Below are 13,147 nucleotides of genomic sequence, written 5' to 3'. Positions count from 1 at the left end.
CATGAGGATAGATGAGACCAAAAAAATGAACTCAAGGATTGAGCCTTAGGCCACTCCAACAGACTTAGGCCACTCCAACATAAATAGAGGCCAGGAGAAGAGAAGAATCAGCAAAGAGACTGACAAAAAGCCACCAGCGGTGCAGGAGGGAAACCAAGAGACACTGAAGCCTTAGAAGCTCAGTGAAGAAAGTGTATCAAAGATTGGAGTTACAAACATGTCCATGCTATATTTTCATTTGTTGCAAAAGGGTTGCATGACTTAAGAAAGCATTTGTTGCAAGTGATGGAAAACATGAAATTGGTCATTTAAACATGTGTTTTTCTCATGCACAAAAGGAATCTGGAAGTAAGTAGGTCAGAGTTAATGTACCCGAACAAAAGTGTTATGGAGGAGCCTGGCTTTGTCTCCTGGACTGCCATTTTTTACTGTGTGGCTTTTAATTTCATGGTCCAAAAAATGGCTGCTGCAACTCCAGTCAGTGTCCTCAAGTTCCAGGCAGGAAGATATGGGAAGGACTAAGTGAGAAAGATAAAGTTTTTTTTCTGAAGTCTTTCCTTTTTTAGTGCAAAATGACACCTACATCTTATGGACCAGAATCATGTCACGTGGCCAAATCCTAGCTGCAAAAAGAATTTGACTATTTTTCCTTTCCAATTTTGTATTAGAAAAAAGCAATAAAAACAATGTATAGAAAAAAGATTGAGTGTGAACCAGTTTATACCTGCTGCAACAGAGGAAGAAATTGTACAGAGATGAAGATCTCATAGCTGTAGAAGTTGGAGCTTCCAAAATAATGTCTCTCTGATAAATAAATGCATCTTAATGACTCTGTATTCATATCTAAAGTGTTGCAAACAGGCTGCTCTATTGCTTCCATTTGTATCTTTTTTTACCTTTATTCTCAGCACTGCCCAAGAATTTCACACATGACAGCCCTTTTCTTGACCCTGTATTGGACCAATACCATTCTCATTTAAAATGGTATCAACTAAGATGACTTCAAGAGCCAAACATTCAGTCCCTTGATCACTTTTGGTTTATGGAAATGCCAGAATCTGTCCCTCCCTCAAAGATATGTTCTATATGTAGGCTACAGTTATTAAATATTCATGAGCACACTTTATAAAGGAAAGGTTAGGACTTCCCTGGCAGTCCAGTGGTTAAGACTCCATGCTTCCAATGTAGGGGGCATAGTCTTGATCCCTGATCAGGGAACTAAGATCCCTTATGCCAGTGAGGCCAAAAAAACAAAAAAAGGAAAGATCAATTCATGAATCCTGGTGAACTGTTATTTTGGCTTAGAATGCTCCTACCTTCTCTGCCTGGTTGGAAAAAAAAAAAAAAACCCAGCTCAAATGCTTCTTTCTCTGCAGCATTCCCTAGCTTGATTGAAGGCTCTTTTCTCTGTACTCTGATAAAACTTTGAATTATATATCATACTGCATTTTATCAAAATTTGCAGAATGCATCTAAAATAATGAAATCTACAAGGAAATCTATAGCATTAAATTCCTTATGTTAGTAAATATTAAGATCTCAAATAAATTATATAAGCTTCTACCTTAAGAAATGAGAAAAGAACAAATTAAACCTAAAGTAAGCAGAAGGAAACAGCAATAAAGATGAGTGAAAATAAGATCAATGAAACAGAAATGTAGAAATAGGACAAACAGTAGAGAATAGACAAACAATGAAAACAAAAGTGAATTCTTTGAAAAAGTATGTTAGTCGCTCAGTCATGTCCGACCCTCGCAACCCCCGGGACTGAACCCCGCCAGGCTCCTCTGTCCATGGGATTCTCCAGGCAAGAATACTGGAGTGGGTAGCCATTCCCTTCTTCAGGGGACCTTCCTGACCCAGAGATTAAACCTATGTCTCCTGCATTGTAGGCAGAGTCTTTGCAATCTAAGCCACCAGGGAAGCTGTGAAACTATCACTAAAATTGATAGACCTCTAGTCAACATCATCAATAAAAAGAGAACACAGAGATCATCATTATCATGAACAAATGAGGAGACTTTTAACCCAGAGATGCAACATTGTTTGGCTTTTGGTAATCAGTCAATATAATTCACTATGTCAATAAATGAAAAAAGAATGATAATAAAAATATGATAATCTCAACAAATGCAGAAAAATGATCAGCTTTCACCATTTCCATTCAACTTTGTACTAAGTCTCTTAATTATGAATACTTGTTAGTTATCCAAACTGGAAAGGAAGAGGTAAAATCATCTTTACTTACAGATAACATCACTGTCTATGTTAAAAAAAAAATCCTTAGGACTCTACAGGGTTGCAGAATATGAAGTCAATTACATTTCTACATAATAGCTATAAATAGCAATAGAAAAAGTGCCATTTATAATAGCATCAAAAATGAAATATTTAGAAATAGCTTAATAAAATATATATATAAGTACACAAAAACTATAAAATATAACTGAGATAAAAGAAAGAAAGCCTAAGTAAATGCAGAGATAGAGCATGATAACAGATTGGAAGACTGATAGTGTTGAGATATCAAGAGCAAAGTCCCTCAACACAAGCAACCTTCAGATATCCTCTGTATGATGTCTGTTAACATCCTGTTAGTCTAAGATGGTCTCAAGTCCAACATCAATGAAGTAAGAATATTACTCCTATGAGGATGATGGGGAGGAATATGGTTCCCAAGTACAATTTGATTTACCACAGTGTTCACTGAACATTAGTGATATTAGTATCCCTAGGACTTAATATAATACATGGAAAATGGCTTTTGAATGATCACTAAATAATGTCCTTTTAGAAAAAGCATGCCAAAATATTGCTTTATGTTTCAACTTGAAAGGCTCTGCTTTTCCAGAATCATAACTAGAGAGTCACAGCCTCGCCAGACAGGGGTGACACTACTTCATCCACACCTCTTAAACTCTACCCTCACTATAGTCTCACTCTGGCTGCAAAAGGAGTTACAGTCTCGGCTGGATGACAGCACCAGAATACAATTATTCTTGCCAGGAGTGGGGCCGTGCCATTAGTTTCTCTCTGTTTTCTAGAGAGCTGAGGTATGATGGTTGGGTTGAACATGTATAAGAATAGAAAATAACCTTAATTTACTAACGTCCCATAATGCCCCCTAAATACCTATTCTGTAGAGTTCCTTCTTTCCGCCCCTTTAGTCAATTCACTGATACTCCTTGTCATGTTTAGATAATAAAATATTCTCTACTTCTACCAGTACAGTAACCACAAACTCTGAACTTCATGTGTCGCTTTAATTTCTACTTCTCCACATTCAACCTCCTGAAGAAGCAAAGGCTGTAGTAGTAAAGAGATGAATATGATCAATTTCTTCTCTATTTTCCCCAACTAGAGCTTTTTTATTCCTTCTCTACTCACTTTATTGCCTCTGGACTCACCAGGGTTGGATGAAGGGTATCATCTGGGGAAGAAATAAAGAAGAGGAGAGAGATCTTAACATGACTGGTACTATGTTGAGTTAGTGTCAACACTATAAAGGGCCTGACAGTTTATCCTATTTGCAAGCTAACAAGTCAGCCCCCCACAGTTTCAAGGATGCTGCCAGAAGACACAAGACTCTTGTGTCAGAAACAAAGGACTTTGTGGAAGTTTCCTGGTGATCCGGTGGTTAGGATTCTGGGTTTTTATTGCCATGGCCTGAGTTTAATACCTGGCCAGGGAACTGAGATCCTGCAAGCTTCATGGTGCAGCCAAAAAAAAAAGAAGGCTTTCCTAGTCACAGTACAGTAAACAGCATGAACCTTATATTTACGCCAGCTCTCCCTGCCCCCCAAGCCCTATGCAGGCAATGCAAAGTGGCCTGGATGGGTGTCACAGCTGAAGAAACCTAAGTTTTGGCAATACCAGTCTCTTATAATGGACTGCAAGCAAATCTGACCAACCTTTGTCCCAGAAAGAGACATAGTACTGGCCATCCAAAAATCTGCCCTTTTCTCTAGTGGAGTTATGGGATATAAATAAATTAGGGTTATTTTCTATTCTTATACATGTTCAACCCAACCATTACACTTTAACTCTATTTAACTACACTCTTAACTTTATTACTGTTTTCTACAGTAAGAAAATAATGGCAATTTCCTACTCCTAGCAAGAATGATTGTATTTTTACTAACACAGCATTGTAAATCAACTATACTCTGTCTTCCATGATACAGAGATCTCATCACTTGTATCAATTTTTGGATCTCAGGGCTTAAAACAGAGTCTAGCTCAGACCCATCAAAGAATAGAAGGATGGAGTTTGGAAGGATGAGTGCGAAGGTGGCCATGGTGTCTGGAATCAAGAAAGACAAGAATTGCAGGAAGCAAGGCCACCAGGTCTGGCTAACCCTGCCCCAGCTCCCATTTTTAAATGTTCCAAAAACATCTGTGTCCTCTGGCTGCAGAAAAGCTTTTGTTTTGTCGGAAGGCTCCATCTGTATCCTATCCCTCTGGCTCTTGCTACTCCCAGGTAAGGACTGTGGCCCCCACCTACCAGTTTTCTGCTCTGTGCTGCTCGGCCATCACACAACGTCCCCCTCGGGTAAATTAGCTGGTTGGATGGAATCAAGTCTGCCAGCTGCCTCATTTAGGTGTAAGCATGCTAGAGATCTCTTGGACGGCAAGAAGATCAAACCAGTCAATCCTAAAGGAGATTAGTCCTGAAAATTCATTGAAAGGATTGATGCTGAAGCTGAAGCTGAAGCTCCAATACTTTGGCCACCTGATGTGAAGAACTGATTCACTGAAAAAGACCCTAATGCTGGGAAAGACTGAAGGCAGGAGGAGAAGGGGACAACAGAGGATGAGATGGTTGGATGGCATCACCAACTCGATGGACATGAGTTTGAGCAAGCTCTGGGAGTTGGTGATGGACAGGGAAGCCTGGTGTGCTATACTCCACGGGGTCACAAATAGTCAGACATAACTGAGTGAATTAAATAAACTGAACTGATTCTAGAGATCAACAAAACACAGAAAGGGCTGTCCTCTAATATATATTTGTTGAAGGAATTAATCAAAAAGTGAATTTTTGGAACCGGATCATTTGCGTCATGTTCTCATGCATTTTCTCCACCTAGGAAACCAAATCCCGACCTTCCTGCGAAGAAAGAATGTCTAATTATCTCAGGCTAGTGAAAGACGCAGCCACTCTGGCACTGTCTTCATATACACCAGATATCACACACCATCCAATAGGCGAGCAAGCTCAACAAAATAAGAAATGTGATGCAATGTTCAGGACAGAGAAGGAAAAGGTTTTGCTTCATTTCAAAGAGTTACTTAATTCCTAATCAAGTCTAAAACTTTGACCATCCGAACAATTGGCAGCTTAAGCACCGCACAGAAAATACTGGCTCTGTTTGGAGCAGTCAGCATGAAATGTAATGATATTCAAAATAGACAGGATACACGTGCTCCAGAGGGAAGTCATTAATACCCATGAATAATGATAAAGCAAAATACCATCTGCCAGGATAATGTGGCAAATCTTTTTAAAATTCCAATTAGCCTATAAACCAGAAGCAGGGTACAAATACACTCCCCTGGCCATGTGAGATCATGTGTCCTTGACGTCTCCATCGCTTTATATGTAGACAAGAATGTGAGTGATGGAAATATTACCATATATGAATACATTTGAAGGATATGTGCATTATTCTTTAGGGCACGGATGCTATTTATGTAACTGGGTGGAACAGAATGTTGTAATCTGCTAATTAAAGCCACATACATATTTTCACGTATATTTTAATGATGAGGGCAAAAAATTGTTATAACACAGTACATTGATTTTGCTATAACGGTGGCTGGATTTAATCCTTATATGTATTTGGAGTCAGAGATAATGAAGCATTTCTATTGCCTTGTTATCCCAGGGAAAATTGCCTAGTTTATGATGGCTTCAGATATTCTAAGCCATTTTCCTGAGCTGTATTTTATGAAGCACATAGCTATTAAAATCATAATGTCCATTATTAGAAGTGTAGTACAGCCTGAAAGAAACTTTTATATAAATGCATAGAAGAGTTCTATAGACCAGCTTAGTTCACCACTTGACTTTTAAAACATTTCAAGAAGCAAAGCAACCTACTTCTGAATACTGACATTTCTTGGTAACTGTTTCTTTTCCACGGTTCATTGCAAACAACACTAGAATTAGTATATTTGGAATTCCTAATCCCAGTGTTCTCATTACTGAGTTGTATGATTTTTAGAAATCATGTGGTTTCCTCGGCTATAAGCCTTCGCTGTCTCAAAGCACTACTGTAAGATTCAATATAAGTAAATGTGACAAGGATCTCTGAAAAGTTTTAAAATCTTCCAACAGTAAAAGTCATTTTTATTATCATGACTGTATAAAGTAGGCAGAATTGCCTGCAGTAAAGTAAGAGGTAGAATTATACATTGAAAAGGAGAACAAAAAGATCTCTGGGCAGGCTTGGAGCACTGATTTGATGCTAGATTAGTCAGCTATTGTTTAATCAGCGGAATTATTGTTCCCGGAGATCTGTTTCCCTCCTGGGGCTCAAACCAGAGGCTGAGCCAACACCTAACCTGCAGCCAAGCTCCACTCAGCTTTAACTCCAAGGAGGTGGGCTTTAGTCTGCAGGCTACCTGAATGTGGGCAACAAGGACTTATGTTGGAATAAGAAGTATATTCCAATTATTAACAACATAATTTCCATTATCCATGAGTTGAAAATATGGTGAGTTGTACCTTTTTTTAATCCCTAAAGTCTTTTGTTTCCATGTGCTTCAGAAAACAAAACCCACATCTTCCCACATGTATCACATCACAGCAAGCCATGTGAGGCAGAGGAAACCCGAGCAAACTGCAGGTAATCAGTAAAGCAGGTGATTCACACGCAGATGTTTAAGAATTTACTGTGACAATCATTTCTGAAGGTTTGGGCTCAACATCAATTTATTTCTGCACTCTTTAGCATAGCCATTTGTTTTTAGCAATCTATGAAACACTACTATATGTCCACAAGGATGTATGTGCAAGGGTGTCTGTGAAGTCATTTAAATAGCAAAGAATTAGAAACTATAAATCTATCTACAGAAAATGATTGCATAAATTATGGTACATGTACACCATGGGATACTATGCAGTTGATAAAGAATGAGGGAGGCCAATCTATATATACTTCTGACAGAGCTCTCTAGAAGATGGCACTTACAGAAAAAACACTGGGACTCCCCTGGTGGTCCAGTGAGTAAGACTCTGAGCTCCCAATGCAGGGGGCCCAGGTTTGATACCTGGTCAGGGAACTAGATCCCGTACATTGCAACTAAGAAGTTCACATGCCACAGCTAAGATCCACTGTAGCCAAAATAAATAAATATTAAAAAAATTTTAAAACACCATGGACTCCTGTGATAAAGACGTGTCAGTGTAGGTACATCAATCGTAACAAAGGTGCCATTACCACAAAGCTAATGATGGGGGAAGCTAAGTTAAGCATGTGTCGGGGGAGGGGGTATGAAGGAAATCTGTACTCCTGCTCAATTTTGCTGTGAATTTTAAAATGCTCTTTTAAAAAATGAAATGTATTTTAAAAAAAGAAGAAAGAAAAAGAATAAGGCACATTACAAAGCATTATGTAAGGTACAATCCCACTTAGGTAAAATATAAAGCAGATGGGTACATGTGTATGTATATAAGCAGATGCACAAAAAGGGAACTGAAAGGATAAAAGAAGACACACAAAAATATAATTCTGCCTCTGAGAAATGGGGAAGGGACAGGGAATTAGGTATGGTCAAAAAAGACTTTAATCTTTTATTTTCTGCACGTCTACAGTGTTTGAATGGTGTCCAGAGTCAATGCAGCCCTATATCCCACGTACAGGCAAAAATCACAAAATAATACTGTACCAAACAAAAGACAAGGTCAAAGATGAGCCAAGTGCCCGTCAGCTTTAAGTTAAACGCTGGGTCTGAGAGCTAACTCAAATAATGTTTAAATCCACAATTTTCCACTAATTTCACTAAAACCATAATAGAGTCCTACCGGATGTCACTGAGAAAGTAAACTAAACAGGATTGCTTTCATTTATACTGGTAAACTAAAGACAAAAATGCTAAAACCTTAGCATAACTTTAAATTATATATATCTCATTTATTGAAATATAAAGATCTTCATTTACATGCTTTAAAACAAAAACAATGAACAGGGGCATTTGTAAAACAATTGTATTGGTAGACCCTTCCTACCGAGTTAGTTCTTGAACATTCACCACACAACTGTTTTGGGAACGTTTAGGTATTTTTCTCTTTATTATTTCTAAAATATAAATTTTGGACATTCAAAAGTGCAACAGTTAATGTGCCTGTGGGGAATATCACAGTTAAAAAAATATAAACAAAGGCAGTGATACAGCTTGTCATAAATGTTTTGGCAGTATTCTCCAAGTCTATATAGAAATACATATATACATATTGATGTATAACATCACTTTATCTCACGTCCCTCTTCACAAAAATAGGACCATTTTGTACAGATTGGCAGACCACATTTTAAGGACATCATCAATCATGTTTTTTAAAAAATCACAAATTGTGTTTCTCAGGCCAACTTTGATTGTCTTCATAAAAATAGAAAGCAGGAAGGATTGACAAATTTTCAGCTGGGGTCTTTGCAGGAGGCCAAAAAGGAAACAAATCTGTGATACACTGAAAACATTTCTTAAGGAAAAAAAAAATGCTGCCATACAGAAACTAAGGTGAGAGCATTCATTAGGACTAGAACCTGCTGGTCTGAGAAGTTTCATCCAGCCCCATGATATCATGCAAGATTCAAAGGACATCAAAATGTAAAGCACCAATAAAAGGAGGCTGCATGAGGAAGAGGGAGTGATCAGCAGAGTGCTTGAGCTGTGATTCTAGAAACACAAATGTATTTCAAGTCTAAGTGGCTCTACAGAACCTCATCAGGTTTTCTTCTTTAATCGGCCAATCTGGCTCAGTCTTCACACTTACCATGAAAAAGGTGGGGCTTGCATTGAGATTACACCAGTAGGTAGTCAAGTACCTTGTTATTGCTTCTACATCTCCCAAAGCATCGCCTGCCAGGGGCACACAGTGATTGCAGTAAGCACAGCCCATGTTTCATTCATAGGGTGTCAGCAATTAAGCGGTATCGCTAAGAATGCTGATGAACCCACCACGATGAGTTTGACAGATTGGATGGATGTGACAGTTTGTCCTCCCATCTAACCCCGAAAAATCAGTAAAAACTTAAAAAAAGATTTTCACCAAAATATTGACTTGATCACACAGAGACTTGGTACACTGAACTGCATCATTTTCGTACATGCCTTTTGAGGGGAAGTTGGTGGGGAGAGAGCTCAGATCCCCCTAAGCAGGGAAAAGATCTGCCAAACCAAGATCTGGCTTGCTCAGTATCAGCAAGGATTGGAAAGTAAAATTAAGGGTGGCAATTACTAGATACATGGCATTAAACATCACTGACCCAAAGCCAAAGATCTAAATAGTAGGCTTCTTGCGTGGCTGGTCACTAGTCCAGTTCCTGATTTCAAATTATTTCTTCCCATGGCAACTTCCTGTCATCTGTGCCGGTGTTCCCCAAATCTGGCTGATCAGAAGGGCCAGGATGTTTATAAAAACACAGGTCTCTGCTCCCCTACAACTGATCATTCAGAATCTCTGGGATGGGGATGTAGAATCTGGTCATTCTGGTTGCCAGTTACACATGGTGACCAAGGGTCCGGGCTAAGGCACACAGCACCTTCACTGAACAATGCCTGTGTTGTCTCAGACTTTCAAACTGTTTCTCCTGAGGGTAAGAGACAAAGGACGGGAGCCCCAGTTCAGGGCATCCTTCTGAATTTCTCAGGGTTCACAGAATTAAAAATATATACATGTGTTGAGATGCACCAGAGTTAACGCAAGGCATGAACAAACCTCTGCAAATCCAGTCTTTTTGCTGATAAATACCTTTTCCACTGGGCAGTAACATGAGAAGTCATGTTAGGCACAGACTCCTGTCTTAATATTGAGGACCTTTAGGATCTAGGGGTTTTGTTTATTTATTTCAAATCTCATTACTTTAAAGGGCAGTTAACTGTTTTTAGTACAATGGATTAGGCAACCTACTCAGTACAGTTAAAACTCTTTCTGGAAGACACTACTTTTGTTTTCTATGCTCAACTAAATTTCATCCACTAAAGCTATAACCATATTTTATAGAGAAACATGTTATTTGCTAGAATGTCAAAAACTGTCAAGACCTGTCACCTATTTAGTAAGGATTTTTTTTAAATTGTGCTTTTTCTGTAGGGAAAACGTGTTACATATTACACATTTAGAATTACTGATAACAGTAGTAGTATTATAAACATAGATTACAATATGAGTTGTTGGGCTTATAAATGACCCAAATCTAATAAACAAAGTTGGTTAATTATCCTTTATCTCCTCAACACTATAAAAAAAAAAAGGAGCAAAATGCTATAGTACCAGTACCTTTTAAGGTTCAAAAGTGGTTTTGCATGTACTTCATAAGGAAGCTCAACAGCAGCTGATACCAGGTTTCAGGCAGGAAGTACATGGATGGACTGAGTGGTCTCTCCAGAAATCCAGAGAAGTTAATACAAATCAAAACACATCCTTGGTTAGAGTTATTTACATAATTACAATGCTGGAGTTTTGTTGCAGCAAAAGCTGTGTCCGTTGGAATCTCACCAATGCCCTTGAAACACAAAGTCCAACTTCCATGGCCCATGATTTCCTTGTCCATCTATCTACCTCCAAACTTCACACGCCAATGAGATGCTACTGAAACATTGCCAGAGGCAATGCCGAAAAAGTTCATTTCAAAATATCCCAATCATTCATCTTTAGAAGGCTCCCAGAGGCCATTGGCTGGGAACTTCTCTTTACACACCATCCAAGTCCTCCTCTCAAACTTTGCATTGCAATAAAGTGGTTTTCTTAAAAGGATCCAAGGTGGGTCCAGGAGTGGAAGTCCTGCCCTCTCCCCGAATCTGCCAGTTACAGGAAGCTGTCCTCCACCAGATCCGAGGAGTCTATGCCAATGTCATCCATCATGTCGATGTCCTCGATGGTCTCGTCCTCTCTCTTGATGAAGGTAGAACTGCTAGAACCTGTCTCAATGGCACTCTCTTCAGAGGTCTGTGAGCTGGAAGAGGGACAGAATAGGAAAAATCAGGATCAGACCAACTAGAATACGGTGGTGTTTTCAAGGTGGCCTCCCAAAGGCAAAGGAGCTCTTCCTGTGACATCCTTTGGCTTTCAAATCCAGGCTGCTCAGCCAGGCATGATTCTTCCACCAAGCCAGAAGCAGCCCCCACCACTGCAGTGGGCCACATGGTCATCTCCACATTTCAACATCCCTTCTCTTCTGCCAAATCTTCCAGAGTTGCTACCAAGCTGTGACCATTTCTACTCTCCCTACTCAACTCCAGTGGAAGAGAAAACAAGCTGTGCCTGATCAAAAGGCCTGGGGAAGAAAAAGCAGAGGGATGAAAGCAGGGGCAAAGTTCAGCCAAGTCAGTCACTTACTAGCCCTGCAACCTCCTGAATGTCCGAACTGTGATCTCAGGATCTCACCCCATGACCCAGGAATGCCCTCCTCATATATCCAATCCCCTTGAGTCCTGGAAGTCCAGGTGAAGGCTCTTTACTTACTAGAGGAGCATCTGGGAGGGGAGTTTTAGAATCAGAAAGGATGAGTCAGACACAACTTAGCGACTGAATGCACACACACACACACACACACACACACACACACACACACACAACCCATGGACTGCGGCCCACCAGGTTCCTCTGTCCATGGGATCTCCCAGGCAAGAACACTGGAGCAGACTGCCATTTCCTTCTCCAGGAGATCTTCCCAACTCAAGAACTGAACCCGGGGGCTTCCCTGGTGGTCCAGTGGTTGAAAACCTGCCCTGCGAAGCAGGAGACACTGGTCCGATCCCTGGTCCAGGAGGATCCCATATGCCGTGGGGCAGCTGAGCCCGTGTGCCCCAACTACCAAAGCCTGAGCACCCTAGAGCCTGTGCTCCACTACAAGGAGAGGCCACGGCAGTGAGAACCTATGCACCGCAACTAGAGAGCGGCCCCCTCTCCCTGCAACTGGAGAAATTCTGTGCGTGCGCAGCAGTGAAGACTCAGCACAGCATAAACAAATAAATAAATATTTAAAAAAAAATTGAACCCACATTTCTTGTGTCTCCTGCATTGCAGGTGGATTCTTTACCACTGAGCCACTGAGGAAGCCCACGTGTATGTATACATATCATATATATGTATGTGTGATAAAATGTTAACAATAGCTAAATCTAAGTGGTAGATGTAATCTTTCAATTTTTATGGATGTTTAAAATTTTTCACAAACACTTTTAGAAAATATTCTTTAGGGCCTCCAGACTGTTGGTGTCACCTGGAGCCTTGCGTTCTCTGAACTCTTACTATCTTGTCGGTGTCCTGCCTTGTATTGATAAATTTTTATGTATCTCTTTTAGCTTAAAGTGGGCTTTCCTGGTGGTCAGGAGGTAACGAATCTGCCTGCAATTCAGGAGATCTGGGTTCAATCCCTGGGTCAGGAAGATACCCTAGAGAAGGGAATGGCAACTCACTCCAGTATTCTTGCCTGGAAAATCCCATGAACAGAGGAACCTGGCAGGCTGCAGTCCATGGGGTCACAAAAAGTCAAAAACAACGGAGCAACTTAGCTCAGTTCACTTAGCTCTAGCAGATTTTCATCTGCTGACAGGCAGGACTGGGGCTTCCCCGCCTCATGGTGGGGCTATATAGCACTGCACTCCACACGGTGGTACAAAAGCCCTACGGCTGGCTGGGCAGCCACACCACAGGATGGAGTCTCCCACACACACCCAGCAGGGGCTCTCAGCCCTTTCCACTGTTTCCTGCCCGACAGGCCAGGCTGGACCCTCATTCTCTCTCCCCTCTTTCCACATCAGTTTCCAAGCAGAGAACTAAGGCTGGCCAACAGGAGCCTCCAGGAAACGGTCTGCTGCCCTCCACCCCCAGGCCCCTGGGCCCAGAGAGTTCTTAGAGCCGATGGCGCTACTGGACTGAGGTTCCCCTGCACAAACCCCCACGTGGGCCCTTCCCTCA

The 13,147-nt window shown here is 40.6% G+C and overlaps 1 protein-coding gene across 3 annotated transcripts in view; it reads right to left on the bottom strand.

Moving 5' to 3' along the window:
- Window positions 1–8,113: 8,113 nt before the first annotated feature.
- PDGFRA (platelet derived growth factor receptor alpha) overlaps window positions 8,114–13,147 on the bottom strand; it is a 48,748-nt gene continuing 43,714 nt past the window's right edge. For all 3 annotated transcript variants that reach the window (XM_020911308.2, XM_020911311.2, XM_020911309.2), the window contains exon 23: window positions 8,114–11,180. In XM_020911308.2, the coding sequence (XP_020766967.2) occupies window positions 11,033–11,180 (148 nt within the window). In that variant the 3' untranslated portion in view covers window positions 8,114–11,032. The remainder of the gene's footprint in view (window positions 11,181–13,147) is intronic.

The sequence above is a fragment of the Odocoileus virginianus genome, chromosome 29 (genome assembly GCF_023699985.2).
Source record: "Odocoileus virginianus isolate 20LAN1187 ecotype Illinois chromosome 29, Ovbor_1.2, whole genome shotgun sequence".
NCBI classification, from domain to species: Eukaryota; Metazoa; Chordata; class Mammalia; order Artiodactyla; family Cervidae; genus Odocoileus; species Odocoileus virginianus.
This window is presented reverse-complemented; position numbering and strand designations above follow the sequence as displayed.